Source organism: Haliotis cracherodii, unplaced genomic scaffold (assembly GCF_022045235.1).
Source record: "Haliotis cracherodii isolate W230 unplaced genomic scaffold, xgHalCrac1.p SCAF_4, whole genome shotgun sequence".
NCBI classification, from domain to species: Eukaryota; Metazoa; Mollusca; class Gastropoda; order Lepetellida; family Haliotidae; genus Haliotis; species Haliotis cracherodii.
This window is the reverse complement of record NW_027266297.1, coordinates 29,119,667-29,143,775: the sequence shown is the minus strand read 5'-3', so window position 1 is coordinate 29,143,775 and position 24,109 is coordinate 29,119,667. Positions and strand designations below refer to the sequence as shown.

Sequence of the window (24,109 nt, the reverse complement as noted above, 5' to 3'; positions counted from 1 at the left end):
CACGGGATTGTCTGATCCAGACACGTTTACTTACAGGAGCTATCATTTAGCTTAAATATTGCTGAGTGCTTAGTTAAACTAAAAGTACAAAAAATGTCAAAATGTCTGAATCTCCATGGTATTAAAACACAAGGAATACCTTATCAAAACAAAAGTTGCTTGTAATTTGTTAAAACACAACTTCTTTAACAGGAATATTATTCCAAAACAAATTTAAATACACTCATCAAAGATAAAATATGGGTCATTATGTCATCCTTGAAATCTTTTCTTGATATTTCTTGTGTAATTATCCAAGAATTGTGCTGCTATGTGCAACTTATACTGATATATATATAATACAAGCATCTTCCTACTGGTGCTGACATTTCAGATCCTAGTGCACAGATGCATCTCACACTATGTTTATCCTGTATAACATCTCTACATGCACAATTTTAATATTGGATAATGAAAGTAACCATTACTGTAACCATGGTAATTATTGTCACCACGAGGTACTTATCTGTTCACATTTTCACTTCTGTATATATTTTATTTAGATAACAAGCAAATAACATCTGAACATATTTAAACAGAATTGTGAGTCTGTGATTTTATTATTCCTCATTTTCATATTCATGTTTGACAGATATGTCAGGTGTTGAAGGTTGAATTATTTTGTTAATTTCTGTTGCAGCTCGTTGATCTCCATGTGTACGTGGTTCCAGCTGACATATGGCGCGACCGCTTCAACAACTTGCTCAATCAGTCCGTCACAGAAACTATTTCTATAGGAATTATCAGGTATGGACATACGTTATAGCTTGACCCGATTTTGTTCCATTGGATGCTGGGGGAGATGAGGTCCCCGGTACTCCATATTGTTTTGTTTTTTTTAAAATTTTTTTTGGCGTGTGTAACAACAAGTACCATCTTTAAACGTCTGTTCGTATGACACGGCTGGGACAGAACCACCGACCTTCTTGATTTGATAATTACAGCTGTATATGACAAAAAGTACCATGTGTAAAATTATTTCTCTATGAATGTGAAATGATTATGTTATTTGAATCTTAAATATTTATCCTGATAATCGGACATAGTTAGATATCAGCTGTAAATACTGGCAACATAAATTAGGTTTGGTGTGGCCTTCCATTCCTTTGTTTACTTTCAAAGGGAAATATATGTAATAATCAAATTAAAAGCAATTTATTGTTATTTTATTTATTTTATCTATTTATTTTATTTATTTTATTTTATTTCATTTCATTTCATTTCATTTCATTTCATTTCATTTCATTTCATTTCATTTCATTTCATTTCATTTCATTTCATTTCATTACATTACATTACATTACATTACATTACATTAAAAGGATATGATATTAATGATATTAGTACATTACTTTACGAATTTGAAGGCCTATCATCTGAAACAAATAAAAAAAATACTTCTATCTGTCCATACTTTCATCACAAATTCTGGTAAATTTAAACTTAATTTTTACACTAAACCCTCACCTATAATATGTATATATATCTTGTGTACATTATGTAGTACTTAATATCACGTTTAATCCCATCGTTCGGACTATCAATACCGGACAATGCTGATCATGTTTGATAACTTATAAACTGACCACCAAGGTATTTTTTGTCTAAATATTATGTATACACCTTGACTATCTTTGTAACTAGATTCCTATGAAGGGAGAGGTATTAACATAACCACTGTCTTGTTTACTGATCCCAATTTTTCGGTTAAAATGAAAATATGTACAAAGAATGAATTAAAACATGAATGAGTGAACAGAAAATACACCCACCCATAAACAAATGCTAAAGAAGATCTTATGCTTTATGTGACATGTGTTTGGAAAGCAACCGTACAAACACATTTGAACCACAGGAAGTGGTTGCTGTCTCTCTCCCATAATGATTCAATCACAGGCATGTAAACCTGTTGATTACCTCTGTCTCTCTGTGTCCACTCAGGTAATGGGATAATCATGGTAAGCCAGAGCCCTTTGTTTTGATTATCTTGAAATTCTCACCACAATCAGCCTGAAATGATTGAGTGGCGGAAATCAATGTCCAGTCACTGGAACATACATTCACTGAATCCATTGCAACAAACATTGCAACTGTCTTGGGAGAGATAAAATCTATGTGTCACGCTTGTCAAACAGAGTTTGTTTATGAAATCATGTGTGAAAGGTACATGTTATTGATCATGTTGATAAATAGGGACATATTGACATCAACCCTAGATGTTTGTGTAGCAGGGCGTGGAGTCATACTACAGATGACATCCTTACCTTGTCAGCTTGCAACCTCTTCTGTCATGTGGACAAGGCGTCTGACCTCGGTCAAAAGGTCCGTGGTTCGAATCCCATCACGGGACTCGGACATTTTATCATGTTTATGGCCGCTACATTTGCACAGACTTTGTTTGATGTTTTGGTCATTGATGTCAACAAATTCTAAGTATAAAATCCTTTGAGGGTACGTTGTGCAAAATCGGGTCCAAAATCTTTCTGCTTGTCCTGATAGGGAAAATATTAACTGGATGTCAACAATGACAGGGTTAGAACTAAACTCAAAAGCTTTACTTTACTGTAATGTTAAAACAATGGAGAAATGGGGAAATTTGTACTAGCCCGCAGGAATTTGTACTAGCCCCAGGCTAGTGGGCTAGTGTTAATTTCTATAACCCTGTAATGACTGCAGTCACAGGCTGTGATAACGGTATGTGAAGCACAACTTTTTGATGTAGCTAAATTAGTATGGTTTAACACCTGATGGCCTTGATATAAGTGGTAAGGGGTGGTCGGGTAGCCTATTGGTTAATGTGTTCGCTCTTCACGTCAAAGACCCGGGTTCGATTCCCGACATGGGTACAATGTGTGAAGCCCTTTTCTGGTGTCCCTCACCGTGATATTGCTGGAATATTGCTAAAAGCGGCATAAAATCATACTCACTCACTCCCTTACTCTAAGTGGTAAGGTAATATGCCTTGGACTAGTCATCCAGGACAAGCACTCCTCAGCAGCCACATAGTGGTACCAGGGAGCAGGGAAACTGAAGATCAAAGCTGGTTTTAGTACTGTTGGTGGATCTAAAAGGGTCATTTGGATAAAACCTATATATGAATGTTGTGGTAGTGGTCAGGTCTAACAGCCTTCATAATTAGGTCTTTTTCAAGACTAGTCCTCAGTGTTTGTAGCTAGTCCTGCTTGGCCGAGACGAAAATATTAACTATGTTTACATTTTCTGTTACTGTTATTTGGTTTCAATTTGTAGCAACATTGAAGCATTGAGAACTGATGCAGAACTATAGCCCTCAAATGAAACTAGTCACTAAGGACTATCATCTTTGGATTTTTCACTTGTCTTCAGAACAAGTTAGTGGCCTTGGGCTAGCAGACCAGCATGTATTTTGAAGACTGGTCTAACAGGATCATCTTATCATAAGGGTTTTTTATTGCAGCACATTCCACTTACATGCATCTGTATCTTGTAGGGTACAGCCCGATGTCCGGCTGGCCGACCTCCGAGATGACATCGTTCAACAGTTGGAGGACCTCACACCTCGAGAGTATGTGTTTCTGCGCAGTGTGGGGAGAAGTCTCACAAGGGTAAGCCGATTTTGGTCATTTCATCTAAGGTGTACCAGAAAATTATCATTGTGGGTTCAAACCCCAGATTCGATGTGATTATGGTTTGTCAGCACCACATCCGTGCTTGTGGGTTTCACCAAAGTAGTATATGTAAGACCTGGATCACTTCAGTTTTTCTCTCACTTCAAGCAGAATATGTACTCATATACTGTTCAAAGCAGTGTGTTAGACTCACACACTTACATATGATGGATTTGATGATAAACAGATTTGGATGGGAGGATGTATAGTATGATTTAAAGATATAATACTCATTAAGTACTAAACACCAAAATAGAATACTGTATTCACCATACTAAGTACCACACTACAATTAGCGCCCCTTGACCAACGTGTATGCCATGATTTAGTATGTAATCTTTAGAAGCACCTCGTATTGAGCTCAGAAATGTACATGATGAACACTGGAAATTTTTACTGGCATTTGCTGCAGATTTGGGTCGAATATCGGCCTCTGAGCAGGTCCAGATAAATCCATGTCTCTACCACTTGAACTCTGACAACAAATCTGATTTTGTGTGTATGGTAATTCTTACAAGGCACTTGTTGCAGTGAATACAGTATTGAGTTAAAATTACAGAATCCATCTGTTAGGTCCCAAAAAAGGAAAAAGATTCTCGTGGTCATGCAGGTCGTTTTAACTCTTTCAACACCAGTCTACCAGAAGTGTTTGCTGCTATGACTCTGGGGGGATAGATGAAGCCTACATTTATCAAGGAAGATATCAGCTTGTAAGACATCTTTGCTGCAGGATGTCATACACCATTTCAAAGGTCTAATCCTACTGTTTATAAATATGATAGTTATTTTTATAATATTATTTAAATAATTCATTTACAACTTAATTATTTTCGTTTTAAGTTAGAATGTAAGTTAACACTTTCATAAAGTCCATATAAGGACAGAGGAAGTGAAAACTGTGGCGATTTTCGGAAATTGAAAGATTTCACAATATCCACTTACCTATTTCTTTTTTATTTTCATTGTTAAGTAAAAAAATACTTTAATAATTTTTAAGTGTTGAAAGAGTTAAACCTACTAGGTCAATGCTTTTTTCCCCTTGTTCCAAATTCAGAGATCTTAAATAGTACAATTTTCTATGGTGCCTTCAGCGTTCAAGACGCCATGGCTCATTTTGTCCAAAACAATTACAGTTTGGTTGCTTCCAAGTTCATGGAATGTACTTTTAGCACATTCCTCTTTTATAAGTGTCTCTGGTTGGCGTCTTTCATTCACTGGTGTTGAATTCAAGGCCATGTGCACAATAATGTTCTTTAAAAAAAGCCCCCCCACCCCCTCCAAAATAACCCTAGAAAACAAACATAGTCAACTTGCCCTATTTTGGATCTGGAATTGATTTTTGTGTGGCCTCTGTTCTGGTTATAAGGTGTTATGTCTGCTATAAGGTGTGTGAACATTTAGTATCTTTGTGTTGTGCCAGCCATTGTGTATTGATATGTTTTATTGACAAGGTAGTGTTGCAATAGTGTTCTCTTGTTGTATACTTTGTCTGAACATGATAGGTGAAACAATTGAGACTAACAGACTAACAGTATAAACACATTAATCATCACAGATTTCTGTAACCACTGACATAGAAATTTAATAGGCATCCATTTACACACTGGTTTTGCATTGTGCAAAAAGAATAAAAGACATTTTTATGTAAGCTACATATCAAGACAAGGTAAAGCTGGAACTATTCATTATGCATGGTGCTGTTAAAGCTGGTGAACTGATCTATACACAATAAACTGGTTAAGGGACTGTGTCCCAGATTTCCATTGTTAGGGACGACCTAGCTGAACTTCTGGGGTGGGGATCTGGCATTGTTTTTGAAAAATAATTTGTTCCAGAAACAAATGGGTAAATACCCCACCCAACCCACCAAAAAACAAATTCAGGATTGGTTGGTTGGTTGGTTTGTTGTTTAACGCCGCACTCAGCAATATTCCAGCTATATGACGGCGGATCAGACAATCCAGTGATTGATATCATGAGCATCGAACCACGCAATTGGGATCGATGACATGCATCAATCAAGTCAGCGAGTCTGACCACCAGATCCTGTTAGTCACCTTTTACGACAAGCATAGTCACCTTTTACGGCAAGCATGGATCGCTGAAGACCTATTCTATCCCGGAATCTTTACGGGTCCACAAATGCAGGATGTCCTGAAAGTAACAATGTGTTTAGGTCCTCCATTCCTCAGGATATTAATATTTTGAAGAAGTGCTTCAAATATTTCCTGTCTGTAACAAGAATCCCAGGCCTCCTTAGGATATTTACTGGTAGTCTGCTAGGTTAGGTTTACCGTGTGTTAGTACCTGATACCCGTGATGGTGGGTTTCACCAAAGTAGAAGCTGTCAATGACCTGCATCAGTGGCATTGAACCCTGAATCACTGCAGAACTACATCAACATAGCTGATCAATAATTTGGTTTATGATATGAAGTTTAATAGTCAGTCAACTATCCATGATGTCTTGAATAGATTCTGACAATTGATATCAAAAGTGGATACATAATATGTCAACTTCAAAGAAATGTATTGAATAAAGATTATTCGTATATACAGTTTTAGAAAAGAATGATAAAAGGATGAAATCCTAATGTTGAAAAAATAAAATCAAGCCATCCTTAGGTTAAAACTGAAGAAAACCTCAGAGACCCAAGGACCTGCACCCCCTTATTACCCCCAAGGACCCCCTTATTCACCTGATTTGCGCCCGTCAGACTTCCACCTGTTTCCCAAAATGAAAAAGGAACTAGCCGGTCGCCATTTTCCAAGTAAAGATGAAGTCATTTCTGCTGTGAATGACTTTTTTAGGGTGGCTGAAGAAAATTTCTTCTTGACTGGAATCCAGGCCTTGCAGCATCGCTGGCAAAAGTGTGTAAACCTGGAAGGGGACTATGTGGAGAAATAAATGAAAACCATCGACTTGGTATAGGTCTTTCACAGTTAGGCGTAGAACTTTTCAGTCAGCCCTTGTACAAAAAATGGATACCTTTCATAGTGCCGAATATTTTCTTAAAAATTATTTTGTCCCTATAGTAGGCCTTGCAGCTCTTTTGATACAACGATTAAGAGATGCCATTATGTCTGTTCCCTTTCATATATATATTTAAGCCTTTGAGCTACACAAGTGTTTACTCCGACCACTGCAAGGAATGACTATTAACTTGTTTAATGTATGCAGGGGCATTCCTACATTACATCCCAAGGTCATTAAGAACGTGTTGAATAAATTATTCTCTACACTTAGAGAAAGTAGGTATGAATTTTGTCATTACCATGAAGGTCAAGAACTGGGAGCTTCTGAACCAGGTTTGACTATATTATGTGAAGGTTTGAATGTCTGCTTTGTCAGGAGGCAGGTGCTGTACACTGTAGAACACTGTAGAACACTGTAGTACACTATAGAGCTTCATTATGAAAGGGATATTCAAGAACAATAACTTGGTACATTGTTAGATTTGTTTGTTTGTCTGTTGTTTAATGCTGCACTCAGCAATATTCCAGCTACATGACGTCAGTCTGTAAATAATCAAGTCTAGGCAAGACAATCCAGTGATTGACATCATGAGCATCGATCCACGCAATTGGGATACGAAGACATGCATCAACCAAATCAGTGAGCCTGATCACCCTGACTTTTATCAGGCAGAAACATACAAATGATATATTTATCATGTTTTTGATTTAGTGTCCTAAAATAATGATGCATAAAAGACTGTTTTGTTAAATATTTTCAATGTGCTCATTTGAAACAATACTTTTCTTCATATTTTGTTGCTTTTTAACTTTTATTTAAAGATGATGATGAGAGAACTATGTATCCTTATATGCGAGTGGCCTAGTGGTTAAAGCGTTCGCTCGTCACGCCAAAGACCTGGGTTCGATTCCCGACATGGGTACGATGTGTGCAGCCCATTTCTGGTGTCCCCAAATGTGATATTCCTGGAATATTGCTAAGAGCAGCGTAAATCATACCCACTCACTCACTCACTCACTCACTCACTCACTCACTCACTCACTCACTCAAAAGTCCTAAATTGTAAGTTCGACTGAACACTAACTAACCATTTGCTAAATGTTTTCACTGATCAAAAAGGAAAGAAAACTGACTTCACTCACTCGTTTGATTTTCATGTCTGATACATTCAAGGGTGGGTAACTCTAAAACCTATTGGTTGCTGTGGCTACATCATTAATGTAAATTCACGTTTCCTGTACTAAACTTACACCAAAACAACACATAAGGAAGAGAATATATGGATGTCAACTTCTTTATTATGAGGAACATAATGGTTCGGAGTATATGCTTACTCCTTCATCAGGTGAATGAATGCCATGAGGCAGAGAGCATATATATGTACATGTAAGGACAACAAAATTAATAAGATAACAAAAGGTGGAAAATAACAAAGGGTACAAGCTAACAAAGGAAGCCAACAGATGATTGGCGCTGATAGATGAATAGCAATAGACAATGGAAGCCAAAACTTATGTTATCATAGCAGTACACAAAATCACATCCTTGTATAGATTTTACTCCTTCACAAAAAAGGAGAAATGACACTTTTAACCCCTAATTAGCCAACATAAAATTTGAATTTCCAATCCATATGAATTCAAACTCATGAAAGTGGTGTGAGTTTTATGAATCCAATAAGAAATAAAATCCTGTATGAATTCCATGCCAAACACAATGAACTTTATGATCCAACGAGAAATGAACTACTGGACTACTAGGTAATGCGATATAAACTTTGTCATGAAATATGACATTTCAACCAAGTTGGAAGTAATCTATTGCAGGTGTTTCTGCATTGTGAATTAAGTGTGATCATATTTGTATACTTCTTTGTCAAAGCTTATCTGGCCATGTGGCCAACTTGGAATCCTTGAGGACTGTAATCACTGTATGTTTGTCATGTGTACATTTATTATAGATGTGGTCAACTCAGTGAGATAAGATAACTCAAAGTCAGTATTCACAGTGACAGTTGGGTAGCCAAGTGGTTTTCGATGTTTGCTTGTCGCGCTGAAGCCAGGTCCGAATCCCCATCTCGGGGCAGTGTGTGAAGACCTTTTCTAGTTTCCCCCTCCCTTTGTATTGGTGGAGTATTGCTAAAAGCACCATAAAACCCTTCTCACTCACTCACTCACTAGTCATGTTTCGGTAGTGTTACACCGGTATTGATGTCTGTCATATATGAATGGTTTAAATATCTGTACTACCTTTTGTACCATGCTAACAGTCTGTGACTTCAGTCTCTAGTCTGAAGCCCACGTCTAATAGAACTTAAAAATGCCTCCAGGCCAAGTAGTCACAGTCCACAGTACTAAAGTCTTATGATAATTTCTTGATAGTCGGCTCTTGTTTTTGGCACAGAAATCTAATACATTAAATATGGCACTAAAGCATATCAATGTAGAGTTGGCGTTGTTATTGATAGATGATAAATATTCTTCCTCTGGATTTGTAGATCTGGACAAATCAGGACTTTTTTTGATGATTGGTTAATGGTTCTATGCCAACTCCAAATTTGAAAGCGGAAAGAAATTATTGTGCTGCTTGTCGAGTATAAATGATGAAGTAGCTTGTGTCAACTTCTAGGGAATTGGCAATGATATTTATTTTTCCTAGTTTTTGACAACGTTCAATTTCATTCACACACTCACCTTAACAGGAGAATCAAGTTACTAAGGAAAAGAAATTAGCACTTGCCTGCTTGGCTGAAGTAGACTGTCCTAGTGTTTGAAATTAAACATGAAAGTCTGGAGGGTGAGTGTCATTCATAACTCTAATGTTAAATGTACAAAATGTAGGTGTCCCCAGATTCCAATACTACAGGAGCAAACCCCTGAACCCCACATCATTTCAAACACTGCAGCCTCAGGTCAAACATCCTTCACACACAGAACAATAATACAATATGGCACATAATTTGATGATGGTTGCATGATATTTGGTATGAATAGCTGCTGTGAATATCTGGGTTAGAATAGGTCTTCAGCAACCCATACTTGCCGTAAAAGGCCACTATGCTTGAGGCGACTAGCGGGATCGGAGGATCAGGCTCGCTGACTTGGTTGATGCATGTCATCGTATCCCAATTGCGTGGATCATGCTCATGATATCAATCACTGGATTGTCTGATCCAGACTCGATTATTAACAGACAGCCGTCATATAGCTGGAATATTGCTCCATGCCGTGTTAAACAACAACAAAAAAGAATAGTTGTTTGGTTTAACACTGGCTGTTAGAACTGTTACGTCTTCCCTGGAGTGTAACGAAAATACGTTTTTGCCTTGAGCTTGATCTAAGTTTTTAATAAATGGACCAATAGTCACCTTCAGGACTGTTTCCTTAATGAACTGATGGCAGGAACTTGATGTCTGTTCATATATTATTCAAGTTAAGTTCTTTGTGTCAAGGTAATTAGTTCATTGAAATTCAGTTGACATGATTCTATTACAGGAAAGCTGTTCTAAGCGAACTCAGATTATCATCCAGGTTTTTGGGTACATTAGAATCAATAGGTAAAGGATAACTTGCTTTTTGAAAAACAAGTTTGTATCAACCCATTTCCCAAACCATGACTTCATAAACTGTAAATTGTGTAAATTGAAGCATACATGTTAGTTTTTTCATAATTTAATGTTGTTTTTTTAACGCCGCACTCAGCAATATTCCAGCTATTTGGACAGGATCAGTAAATAATCAAGTTTGGAATAGACAATCCAGTGATTGACATCATGAGCACCCATCTGTGATAAGTTGACATACATCACCCAAATCAGTAAGCCTCGATCCTGTTAGTTGCCGCTTACTGACAATCATGGTTAGACCAATTCTACCCCGGATCTATGTGAAATGAAAGAAGGCATAATGGCATGCATGTTTCTAGTTTATCATTGTCTTTAGGAATCTTGGAAGTAAGAAGACGGCTGAAAATCTACTTTCTTAAAAAAAACCACAGAAACATATTTATCATGACTCACTGACTCTAAAGTGTACTGCTCAATGTTCATAAGGATATTTTGCTTGTCCAGATGGAGACTGCCCATGACTGGTTGCCTGAAGATTAGGGCTGGGACGGGTAACTCGGGTACTCGGGTTGGGTGGGTACTGAGTAGGACCCTGGTACCCACAGGACTACCTGGACCCGTGGTTAGTCACGTGATATATTGTTTAATGACAAAAAGTATCTAAAATTCTATTTTTAAACTACAAGTCACTAATGTTCGCAGTTCTCCCTGACTACTATGCCCATTCCTTCTGCCTTTCATTTTGAAGAAAAACAAACTTCAGTCAACTTCAGTGTATACACCAGATCGTTTCATACATGTACATCTAAACACATTTTACCAGAGCTACGGTCAAACTTTTCCCAATTGGACAGTTTGTACCTACCTCTTGAGACCTACAGCGGGTACCCGGGTAGGGCCAGGTAATAGGGGGGTGGGTACCCGGGTAGTAAATTTGGACTGGTCCCAGCCATACTGGAGATGTTCCAGGATTAATACTTATGAATATTAAGCTTCATTGTCAGTACAGTAACCTTGTCTACACATAACCGTAAGTGGTCATCTTCTAAGTTTGTTATAGTATGATGTCTCAATCTCATTATAATCAGATGATAGTGCTGGCTACCGCTACACTCTGACATGAGGACATTCCATTATAAGAACAAACTTTCATTCAACCAATCAAAGCGTTGCTTATGAGATCGCAAAAGTGTAACTTTGGATGTGTTTTCTAATAATGCACCCAAAAAAGGTTAATACAAGGCATTTTGACCGACAGTAACGGGCAGTATGATGTCAAGATCATCACCTCTCTCTCACTGCAATGGGATAAACAATGAAGGAGACTTTGCACAGCCTGTGGGAAGTACTGCCATATGATCTTAAGACATTCCAGAATTTGTTTTGTTTCAGTTTTTAAATTTAAGTCGAGAACCTTGTCAAAATACTTTTAAAAGCGTAGTTTGGAATGAAATTTGCCAGTTTGAAACTAGTGCCATATGGGTAAAATAAAGCTGCTTTCTGATTGGCTAATGCTGACTTCCTGTTAGTCGTTTCATTGGTCGGTTAAAGTGCTTACTATATATGTATGATCATTATGCAGATGAATAATGATCTATGTTTTCAACCACACCCGGAACATGACATTTTTGGCTGGATGTAAAAGCCATGATGCTTGGCAGTTGTTGACAAGCATGTGGTGTGCGATGTCTGTATATGTCATTGTATGGTGGTGTTGTTGGTGGTTGAGCGGAATAAAACTTGAACAAAAGTTCACAAAAGGTACTGCAATCAAGACCTGTAATGGGATGTCCTCAGATCTTAATTTAGCGGTAGTGAGCACTAAGATCTGATTTTGATGAGAATGGAACCATTTCTGCTTTCAAACTTCTGTAATTTGTCTTTCAGTTTATCATCTCTCTAGGAAGCTAAGGTCCATGAAGCTGATTGATTGATTCTTTAATGCCACACTCATATTCCAGCTGAACATTTGTATGAATAATCCATGTGATTTTGTCGTTAAAATGTGATTAAAGAATTTTTATCCTGTTTAAAAGATGGTCGGCATGCCATCAGTTAGGGAGAATGTTTGGATGATGTTAATCATTTCAGTGTTTTCCTTATTTTCTTTACGAAAAGGAAAATATCTTCTTGAAAAATAATGTAAAAAATCAAAGCCAACTATTGATTGATCTTTATCAATTTTCCAATTCAGTTATTGATTTCCCTTGTAAATAATAGCTAAGTTTGAGGCGAAGGAGATATTCCATCGAATCAGATGTTGATGCCTTTCGTCTTCGGAAATGTTTTTGTCAGGATAATAGTTTGTTCTACTTACCCATGGCGCCAATTATTTATGAATGATTTATGACGTGAAATACGGCAACTGTCATTGTCGGATGTGGATTATGTGTATTCCCCGGGGTGGTGAACATCCAGGGACTTGTCTGTCTGCTCTCATTCACGACAGATCAATAAAAGAAAAATGAGTGGAATAAGAGAAAAAATTGAGTTTATGAAGCAGAACGTATATCAGTTACCGGTAGTTTAATGTTGCTTCACAACACTTGAGTTGGCAGACATATAATTTGAAATTATGATAAAAAAGGTCACTTTCACATTGGATGTAACTTCTAGATACCTGCAAAATATACATTACATAAACCCTAATTATAATCAATAACGAAACATGTTCCGAACAAATCAGCCAGCACTGTGAATTGATTTCCAATGAGCCCGACAGGAAACTTTAATGGAAAACAACTTCTTTTTTGTTTGTAACAATGTTTCAGGGCTACTTCTTGCCCCTTCATCAGGTGAAGGCCCTGAAATGTTGTTGCAATCGATAATGAAGTTATCAACCATCTTACTTTCATTTCTTCAGCTTCTTCCAGGGGACACGGGTGGCTCAGTCGTCTAAGGCGCCACAATCACTGTTTGCTCTGATAATGTTTCTAGGTTTGTCAGCACCATGTCAGCTTGTGGATTTCACCAAAGTGGTAAACGTCTGAGACCTGCATCACTTTGGGCTTACCTCCAACATCAAGCTGACACGCCGTGATCGGGAATACTGTTCAAAGCAGCGTTAAATCCAACTCACTCATGTATGTTTTTCGAACTTCTAAACGCCTATCAAAGACTTGATTTCATGTCATGTTTGCTTACTTCTGAAGAGTGAATGTGGTTTGTTGTCTTACAATATCATTTCACATGTATTCAAATAATGATTACAAAAAATGGGATTCGCGGTTCACACTCATGTTCACCTGCTGCTCTCTCCATTACAGGAGAAAGATCACAAGCTCATAAACAATCACACAAGGAATTCCTCTAGATCTTTGCTTCGGGTTCAGTGATCATTGCATTTGTCTTGTAGCTCAGTCTATTAGTGATATGAGAAGGCCCTTGTTCTGTAACTCCTGTACAAGCTTTGATTGTGAATTGTTAGACCCCCTCAAAGCTGATGACACCGACTGTGCTTGTCCTGGCCTCCAGGTTTCCATGCAAGGCAATTATGTCAATTATTTTGCTGTATTGGTGGAGGGGCTATCTATGTTTAGTCAGCGCTAATGACGTTACTGGAAGGAGTAGGGGAAGAGGACATGGCTAAACTCAGACAAACTGACTGAGTCTCATAATGGATCATTTGACGATATATTCTGCTTCTGAAGATCTGTTACTTTTTGGCTGTTTGAGTGAAAACCCCATTTATTTGTTAGGATATAAAAGATATTATTGAAATATGAAATATTGTTATTGAAATAATTCCGATCCTGGTGTTATTTGTTTCCATTTCATTGAATGACATATGTACTGTTTAATAGGGATGTAATGGGACAACCAATCCCCACTTTGATACATGTCACAATACTTTGTTCATGATATGAAACATATCGCAATACTTTATTCATGATATACATATCACAATACTTTGTTCATGATATGATACATATCGCAATACTTTGTTCATGATATGATATATATCTCAATACTTTGTTCATGATATGATATATATCATAATACTTTGTTCATGATATGATATATATCATAATACTTAATTTGTGACAATTTTGCATGAATTGTTTTATTTAATTGGGCAACACTATTAAATTGTCTTGAAACTTCTGAATATCTCATCTCAAATTTGAAAAGAAATTTCTCATTTTCAATCAATACATAATTTCAGATAAAACCAGTTAGAAAAAAGCTAAAACAGAATTTAAGTCTTATAACTATGTACATTGTAAAATGTAGACATAGCAAAAATTAATAAAATTTTTAAAATGTAGGTAAGCCATTGCCGTTCTAAATGTTACATGTGTGAAAGGATACGGGATTAAAATATGAATTGATATCGTGGGTATCGTGTGAGAATATCATTGATGAATCCCTATAGTGTAGCTGCAGTATTTTACACATTTGCCAACATTTATTCAAACACCAGTAAATCCACAACTAAGGTACTTGTCAAAACTTTTACTTCTTAAAAAATCAATTCATTTCCAACATATATAAAGTGATTCTGTGTCTCCTCCAATGATCTCTATTGCTAGGTGACTAAGTTACATGATATCCTTGCCTATTGTAGATATTTACCTTTCCTCCTGCACTGACGGAGTTCTCGAGTGATAGGGGATAGAAGAAATCCTACAGTCATATACATGTATATAGCCACTACTGGCTGTTGTGAAGAGGGACATTATACTCAGGTGTAGGTTTCACTGGGAACATGTTTGGACAATGACACTCAATATGAAAGGAATTGAAAAAAGATATTGTCTTGTGTTTTACATTAAGATCTTTAGTATCTTGAGTTCCTGAAGAAACAGTTTTTTTCATAATGCGTTTTTAGTGGGAAGACCTATGATCCTTGGTCCTTAGACATTTCTAGATGGTGTATTTAGTGTCTTGTGGGACTGTAGATATGGTCTGTGTAATTAGGGCAATCTAGCCTATCTCACTGTCCCTGAACCTATTTTCCCTTCCTCCCAGCTCCATGCTATCGCCCTAAATGAAGCAAGTCTAGATTTTCCAAGGGGTTCTGAAACTCCCATCACAGTGGGGTTCCTTTTTAGTTTAAATGCTTGTTTCAAAAGTATAAATTTTCAGAGACTAAGTGTGAGTCCAAGGGCAATCATTAACCTAGACTAACATCTGGCCTCTGAAAGGAAAATGTTTGATAGAAATACACAGTTCTTAACTTATCTGAATAAAATATAATAAGTAGGAGCCCAGATACTCATTTTCGGTAATCTTTTCTTGCCAACTATCACAGACTTGCATTGGATCTTTTGGATATATTTGTTTCAGGGTCTGTATGAAATGACAAACGGCATAAAAATAATTTGGTTCAGTAAGAATACTACACAACATTTGATAAGGATATTGAAACTGGGGATTGGTCTTAGGGCTGTGCCATATTTTGCCGACCCCCAACCCCCCATTTTTTCATGGCTACTCCCAAATAGATGAAACAGTTTTTCATGACCCCACCTTCCCTATAATAAATAAACAGTCCCTAAATAATGTTCAAATTTAGAATTTATTTATTTGAAATAATAGAACTGTGCAATTTTTTCATGGTTCTTATTAAATAGTTCAGTTGTGATAAATTTTGGTGCTGCCCATTTTTCGCTGTGTCATTTTATAACTTATATTATTAATGACCAGTCCCTAACATTACCACATTTGTTGATAAAAACATAATGAGATAATGACTGTATTCAAAATAAAAATTCAGTTTCTTCGCCACCCTAATCCCAATAGTAACATATCTAATGCTTTCTACAAGCCCAATATGGAAAAGCAATAACAAAGGTCCTGTTCATGTTTCTATGTCTGTTCCTATGTCTGTTCCTGTTGTCATGCGTGCAGCGAGTGAGTGAATGTGTATTAGGAAGATAGCACTCCTCTCAGGCTGAGGGCTGTGACTATCCCTGTGTGATATATGGGACACTTAGTGTTGGGAACAGTGAGGGTGATTTAGTGGGGAGAGCAGGAGTGCCGTGATTTACTCAAGATACTAAAACTAAGGGGTATATACTCTGCACTTACTATCTAGATAGGGCTTTAAACTATCCATTACACTTGATAACATCAAGGAGATTGTAGGGGACAGAGGAATTCTCAGCTTGGAGGGAGGATATTCAGCATTAGTTACAATAGGCAATCAGGTCTTTATTTGGCGATAATATTTTATTGATGTTATGCCTGCAACTTTTTTTTTTGAATGATATATGTTTGGAACTTTATGAGTTGGTGTTTATGGTTATATTGAGGGGTAGTTTGGGGTTTAGATGGAGTTTGTTGTGGGTTGAATGAATTCAGGTTTATTTGTGTTGAGGGTAGGGGGGAAGTCTTGTGAAGGGTATGGGTGGAGGTGGTGTGAGATATAGGGGTAGGGAAGGGGTGTACGTGGTGTGAGAGATAGGGGTGGGGTAGGGATGGAGGTGGTGTGGGGGATAGGGGTGGGGTAGGGATGGAGGTGTGTAGGTAGTTTGAGGGATAGGGGTAGGGTATGGGTGGAGGTGATGTGAGAGATAGGGGTGGAGTGTGGGTGAAGGTGGTGTGAGAGATAGGGGTGGGGTAGGGGTGGGGTAGGGGTGGAGGTGGTGTGAGAGATAGGGGTGGGGTAGGGGTGGAGGTGGTTTGAGGGATAGGGGTAGGGTATGGGTGGAGGTGATGTGAGAGATAGGGGTGGAGTGTGGGTGAAGGTGGTGTGAGAGATAGGGGTGGGGTAGGGGTGGAGGTGGTGTGAGAGATAGGGGTGGGGTAGGGGTGGAGGTGGTGTGAGAGATAGGGGTGGGGTAGGGGTGGAGGTGGTGTGAGAGATAGGGGTGGAGGTGGTGTGAGAGATAGGGATGGGGTGTGTGGGGAAGTGGTGTGAGAGATAGGGGTGGAGTGTGGGTGGAGGTGGTGTGAAAGATAGGGGTGGGGTAGGGGTGGAGGTGGTATGAGAGATAGGGGTGGGGTAGGGGTGTAAGTGGTGTGAGGGATAGGGTGGGGTAGGGGTGGAGGTGGTGTGAGAGATAGGGGTGGGGTAGGGATGGAGGTGGTGTGAGAGATAGGGGTGGAGTGTGGGTGATGGTGGTGTGAGAGATAGGGGTGGGGTAGGGGTGGAGGTGGTGTGAGAGATAGGGGTGGGGTAGGGGTGGAGGTGGTGTGAGAGATAGGGGTGGAGGTGGTGTGAGAAATAGGGATGGGGTGTGTGGGGAAGTGGTGTGAGAGATAGGGGTGGAGTGTGGGTGGAGGTGGTGTGAGAGATAGGGGTGGGGTAGGGGTGGAGGTGGTATGAGAGATAGGGGTGGGGTAGGGGTGTAAGTGGTGTGAGGGATAGGGTGGGGTAGGGGTGGAGGTGGTGTGAGAGATAGGGGTGGGGTAGGGGTGGAGGTGGTGTGAGAGATAGGGGTGGGGTAGGGGTGTAAGTGGTGTGAGGGATAGGGGTGGGGTATGGGTGGGTATGGGTGGAGCGGAGAGAGCAGAAGGTCGGGAGTTCGAACCCCGGCTGCGACATACCAAATGACCTTAAAAGATCGTACTTGTTGTTGCCCTGTCTGGGGCTCGGCATTAAGGGGCTAAAACAAGGACTGGTTGACTTGGAGTCAGTATACTGTGTCTGAATGGTGTTTACCTGTTAACCTGCGGCATGGTATCTCAATAAAAACAAAATTAGACCGGACTAGTACAAACAGCCACACCCATGCATGCACGTCACTATATAAGTGCAATAATCTTGAACGCAACATTAAACCCCATTTCACCTCAACTCCCCAATGGATCAAGCATTTATCTGGAACCCAGACTATCAGTATCAGCCATGTCCCCCCCTCCAACCAGGATCTACTAAGTCAGAAAAAACAAAGCCATAATAACAAATGTAATGATTTAAAAAACACATATTTATTAATGACATACATATGCAATTTTCGTACCTGGAGCTCCCTCATTAAGTGTACCTGAGGTACAGTGCTGACATGAATTCTGACTTATCTCACACGATAGCTTTGACACAGCTTGGTTCTTATCCCAGGTAAATAGCCTCACAAATCACTGTTAATCCCTCGTACATATACACCTCACACATTCTTCCGTGGTTAGGAATCTAGAGTTATCTACACATGGCAAACCATTCTTTGCTATCACACTACCCTAAATTATCCAGGTTATATAGATATTATATTGGTAAATTGATTTTAAGAGCCGTGTGGATATGAAATCTTGCTGATTAATGGTGAAGTTGCCCATTGAGGACATGATATGTACATTACACTTGTCAAACGTCATTGATCTATGACAGATGTGTATTTCAAATGTGTTACACTGAAAGTGACGACACTTGAGTATAGGTGGAACTGCCTGTCTTTCGAGTATGAAGCTTTAGATATAAGGGTCCTATTTCACTGAAATCAGCTGCTGTTGTGTTGTGAACTAATGCAATACACGTTATGTTGTTTACCTGTCCATTGAGTAAACATGTCCTTGTTTGTTGCTTGTTTCATCTGACACACTGAATGATGAACCTGTCATGAAAACAATTATGCTCTTTATTATTTGGCATTAATAATTTACAGTCAGTATTGCTCAAGTTTGCTCAAGTGGCTGTATTTTAGTATCATCGAATAAATAAAGAAACTATTAAATTTAAATGTGTAAATTTCCATGCATGTTTTAGCTTGTTCTTTTTGTGGCACCTGGTGATGACGCTAGTTTTGGGTGATCCGTTCATATGATTTAGTCACTAATTTGCCTTTTGTGCGTAGTGATGTTCGTTTGGGGGGTTGGTCAAAGCTTATTGTTCTCTGGTGTTGACTTTTTTAGTTTAAGTGTCCTCACAATACATTTGATACAAAACTCCTCAAAAACAGACACACATAATAAAACAAAACTGCTGAAAAAAGGAGAGAAAAAGTGAAATGTTAGTAGTCGCTTGTCTCCTAATTCTTTTACAAAAATATGTAGACGCATATATTGTTTTAATTCAGGACATAAAAAGACCAGAAAAAGATAATATTCTATGAAACTATTCACAATGAGCTGTCATTCTGAAGTTTCTCTAAGACTTTTTCTTGGTGATGATTTTTGTCAAAGTTATGATTTTAATGTTTATGTAGTTCAAATGGATAGTCTGGGACATACTAACGACTTGGTAGTTCACAATGACAGCAGGGACAGGGATCCCCATAGGTGTAAATAATGTTGTTTACTTCTGCCTCGACACAGGCCGCAGGTTTGAGTCAAGGAATTTCCATAATAATGACCTGTGGTTTGTCAGAACCGTCTCCTTGCTTGTGGGTTTCACCAAAGTGGTAAACAATAATGCTGACCAAAGTTACATTGGCTGTTCTCCAACTTACCATACATGATAGATAGAACGAAAATGGTGTTTAAAGCAGCATTAAATTAACACAACTCACTCACTCACGACAACAGCTGACAGTCTGAAGCCAATGTAAAATTCTGTCTGGTCTGGTAAGCTCAGCTAGTAATAGTCTCTATAATAACATCTACTGGTACTGAAAATGATCCTTATAAAGAGCCATTTCCGGGGTCGTTGACTCAAACGTTTTTTGGCGCAGAATGCAATATATGGATGTTGTATCTATTGCAGTACCAGTTATGATGACTTATGTAAATAAGGGGCGGTCGGGTAGCCTAGTGGTTAAAGCGTTCACTCGTCAAGCCGAAGACCCGGGTACAATGTGTGAAGCTCGTTTGTGGTGTCCCACGTCGTGATATTGCTGGAATATTGCTAAAAGCAGCGTAAAACCGTACACACTCACTCACTTATGTAAATAAAGGTTTCATTTCTGTTGTCCCTGTGTAATGTTTTTTTATGTAACAGTTTAATTCAAGAATTGTTTTTAATTATTTAACTTATGTTTTCTTTATTTCAGTTAAAAACAAAGCAAGAATACACAATGAAAGTCAAACATTTTCTACCTCCTGTGGTAAGTTTTTTATCTCCTCTGATTCTCTTCACATAAAGACAGCACTATTTGTTTGATTTTTTCAGTTATCAAGGGTTGACACAATTTTTTTCCACAAAATTACAAGAAATTACCTGATTATCTTTGTGAAATTTTATGCTTGGAGTAGTTGTGTTAAAATAGACAAAATCTTCAAAATGAGCAAATTTAGAAATTGAAATGCTTTGTAATTAAGTTCAAAAGGGGTCGGTAATATAAGCTTTAAAATTGGGCAAAGATTTTGTCAGGAATAAAGTCACAAAAAATAACCCCACTGTAATTGTTGAACCTTTTCAAAAACATGGCACCGTGTTTGGAAAGATAATCGGTTGAGAACTCATGTAGGAGGTTTTTGTCATGGAATAGCCGCCAGTAAGTGCCATTTACCATGCAATGTAGAAGAACTACACATCAACAATATGAAACATGAATCCTATGGTCTGTATAATTGACAAAGAGTCCTGGAAAGGTTGAATAGAACTGGCACAAAGCTGAGGAGTCGTTGTCAGTAATTGCTGTTGGTGCCGGTCAATGTACAACATATCGATTTTCCTATTACGGGATTGTGTTGAAAAACACTTGATCAGCAAGTGGCTCTGAATCCACTGTTTGCTGAGCCTAACAACTCACATTGATTTGCAATAAATAAAAGGCCACATCCAGTCACTGTTGTTTTGGTGATAGCCCCGTTTGTTTCCAAATGTTTCTGTGTATGTTTGTAATTAGTTCATATTCATTTACAGGTGAATGCTTTAAGAAGGAGCAAATTACAACTAAGATTTATTGTTGTATTATTGGTATGGGTGATTAAGTAAGTGTTATGATGTATTTATTGGTGCTGCAGTGCCATATGTGCTTGTGTGGACTTGGTTAATGTGTCATGTGTTATTTACAGCCACTCCGTGAACTTGGATCGGAAATATATTCCTTTGTCATTAGTAATGTTAATTTGGGCTTAAACGCCAGTTTGTCCTTGAATAATGGGTGGCCGGCCCTGTGGTTTCAGGTTTCCCCTACTTAAAACTCATCCCTACTTTTACACTTTGACAAAATATTCTGTAGTTGAAAATATTTGAAAAATTCAAATGCTGCTTCAAGATAATGTACAGTTGACAAGCAACTCTCCATTCCTGAAAAATAATGGAGCGTTCAAACAATAGAATGACGTCACAGATGAGTTTTAAGTCTGGATCCAGTGTCTTATGTCTGGAGAGCGAAAGGCCTGAATTCGATCCCTGGCCACATCATACCAAAAGACGTTATAAGATGGTACTTATTGTTACCCTTCCTGGCATTAAGGGGCTAAAACAAGGACTGGTCGGTATCCATGCTGACCTGCGGCATGGTATCTCAGTGGGCTTGCACTATAAATCAGCATCAGTCCGGATTAGTACCCACACACACATGCATGCACGTCGATATGTAAGTGCAATAATCTTTGATGTAACGTTAAACCCCATTTCACCGCACCTTGTTATTTAAGTATTGTGTTTCATGATGTAACTGACAAGGGAACCCAACTCACTCACTCACTCCCATCTACAGGCCTATGCTCCTGAGTTGTTTTTGTTGGAAGCAACAGGAGACATTTCATTAGCCAGTGAAGGGGATTCCCGGTCTCAGTCCTCATTCCGACAGCTCGGCGACAGCCCCAAGGGAAACAACCGGGGCTATAACTACAGGGATGATTACCGGGATCCCGGATCCAGAAGTTACCGAGATGACAAATACAACCAGAACAGTGAGTGCGGGAAATGTTTTGAGTTTTTTGTTTTGAAACATGGTAAATGTTTTGGTTTTCTTTGTCATTTGAATTTCATTGTTTAATTGTGTTTCATTGTCATTTACATTGGATCTCTCATTGGTAGACAATGTACCCTTTCATTCATATGCAACTAATCAATATTTCCTTCCAAATAAATACTCGAACATTAGATGTGGTATTTGATGTATGATAACAAGATGTGATGTATTTACATAATTGTTTTGTTTCATCACCTATCCTCTTTCAGCTTGATAGGAAGATACTATCTCTGAAAACAATTGACAATTTAACTTATCTCGCATTTTTCCTTAATGCTTGTTCTTGTCAGAGAGAAAGAGCTTGTGAGAGGTCTTGCTGAAAAAGAAAAATCTTAGATATTTTTTATATTTGTATGCTTATCCCGCATTACTTCGTCTAAAGTGGCCCACCCGTTGTAGAGCTGCCTCATGTCTTCAGATGTTATGATCTAGCAGTAATGTGGTGATACCTAATGTCATTACTTCCGTTGTCACGTGGGAGCTGTGTGATAGTGTTAGTCACACAACCAGTTCGGACAACTTCTTCTTCAGCAAGACCTCACACAGCTCTTTCTCTCTGTTCTCAAGAACAGCAGTAGATGCATTAAGGAGTAATGCAGGATAAGTATACAAATATAAAAAAAATATCTAGGATTTTAGTAGTTTTTATTATATGATTGTGTACAAATATGTATTTTCATTGAACAGATGGAAGAGTGCTTATTGTTGAGTTCTTTACAGATATTTAGATTTATCAAAGCAAAAAATAATGAATCAAGTTTGGGATTGGATGGTAAATTGTACTATTTCTTCTTGATTTGAAGATGGGACAAATCGCTTGCCACAAAAATATCGACACGGGGGTAAGCCTGGTTATAATCTGGTTTTCACTCCAAATATATGCTGAGCTTTTTTTTATTAATCAAAATGGCAGAGTGGTTGATGTGATATATATACTCAACTTAACATCCTTTTTCAGGTTTGAAATGTTTGGTGTTGAAGGTTTTTGAATTAATTCTAACAAAAGATCTTGAACAGAGAAATGATGAATCGGAGGTTTTGACATCTTTCCATTACATAAGGCATTGTGTGCTGGTTACAAGTTACAAATAAATGAAAGGAGGTTGAAGAAATGAAGAGAAATGGGTACAGATAATTTGTATGTGTGAAGTGTCTTCCATCAATACTAAAGGGAGATAACTCATTACTTTCATACCATCGTTAACAACTAATTGAATAAAAAAACAGTCATCATTCATAATACACATAAATTTGAAAATTATATTTCTTTGTCCAAAGGTTCACTTAACTGTATCACTTTATTTGAAGAGGAAATGAAATGGTCTCTTCATGAGATAAGATTTAATGTTTATGATGACAAAAGCTGGATTTATATTTATTAAGGGATTTTTTGTGTTCAATGACAATAGTTGGACACAATTCAAATGGAAGTATGTTTCCAACAGATGCTAATTTTGAGAATCTTTTTCTTATGGAAATGCTTCTGATAGTATGCAAATGTATTCATACACCAACAGATGTAACTTATCAAGGCTTTATAATTACAATCCTAAATAGGTGGTTTTGTGTTTTATCAGCTGGTAAACATTTTCCTTCTTTAATTTGAAGAACTGCCAGCACAGGGGTGAAAGAATGATTAAAATGTGAGATGGTATGGTACAGATTCATATGCTTTCATCATACAATACCTCATCATGAATAGTTGCTGAGGTAATGCGGTATTAATAAAGTTAAACAATTATGTAATTAAAAATAGGCTTTTACTTCAAGTTTCATTTTGTATTGTCTCATTTATTTCTAAAGCATGGAAGTTGGTGTGACCAAGCTTTAGTGATGCTGGAATCTGGTTAGAGGAGCATCTCAAAAGCGTTCACTTTCATTATGAAACTTTTCCACAATATTGATTATTTCTTTTCTAGATTAATTTTTAAAAACATTAATTTTTAGCTGTCAACATTTTGTGAATCAAAGAATAAGCATGTTCCTCTTTCATCCCTGGTAAAATTGGATAAATGGGTGGTCTAGTTATCTGGGCCACTGCTGTTAACCATTAACCATTTCAATATTTGTACACATGAAATGTATTTATGTTACAGTGATTTGTAGAGTATATGCTGTTCAATCAGTGAGGTTCC

At 37.9% G+C, this 24,109-nt stretch overlaps 1 protein-coding gene across 27 annotated transcripts in view; it reads left to right on the top strand.

Moving 5' to 3' along the window:
* The window catches only part of LOC139480080 (protein starmaker-like), a 102,826-nt gene that overhangs the window by 41,946 nt on the left and 36,771 nt on the right, over nucleotides 1-24,109 (top strand). For 26 of the 27 annotated variants that reach the window (XM_071263067.1, XM_071263088.1, XM_071263075.1 and 23 more), the window contains exons 2-6: nucleotides 680-786; nucleotides 3,509-3,623; nucleotides 20,100-20,153; nucleotides 21,717-21,912; nucleotides 22,778-22,816. In XM_071263067.1, coding sequence (XP_071119168.1) covers nucleotides 680-786; nucleotides 3,509-3,623; nucleotides 20,100-20,153; nucleotides 21,717-21,912; nucleotides 22,778-22,816 — 511 coding nt within the window. The remainder of the gene's footprint in view (nucleotides 1-679; nucleotides 787-3,508; nucleotides 3,624-20,099; nucleotides 20,154-21,716; nucleotides 21,913-22,777; nucleotides 22,817-24,109) is intronic. The other variant, XM_071263083.1, reaches the window with a different exon arrangement.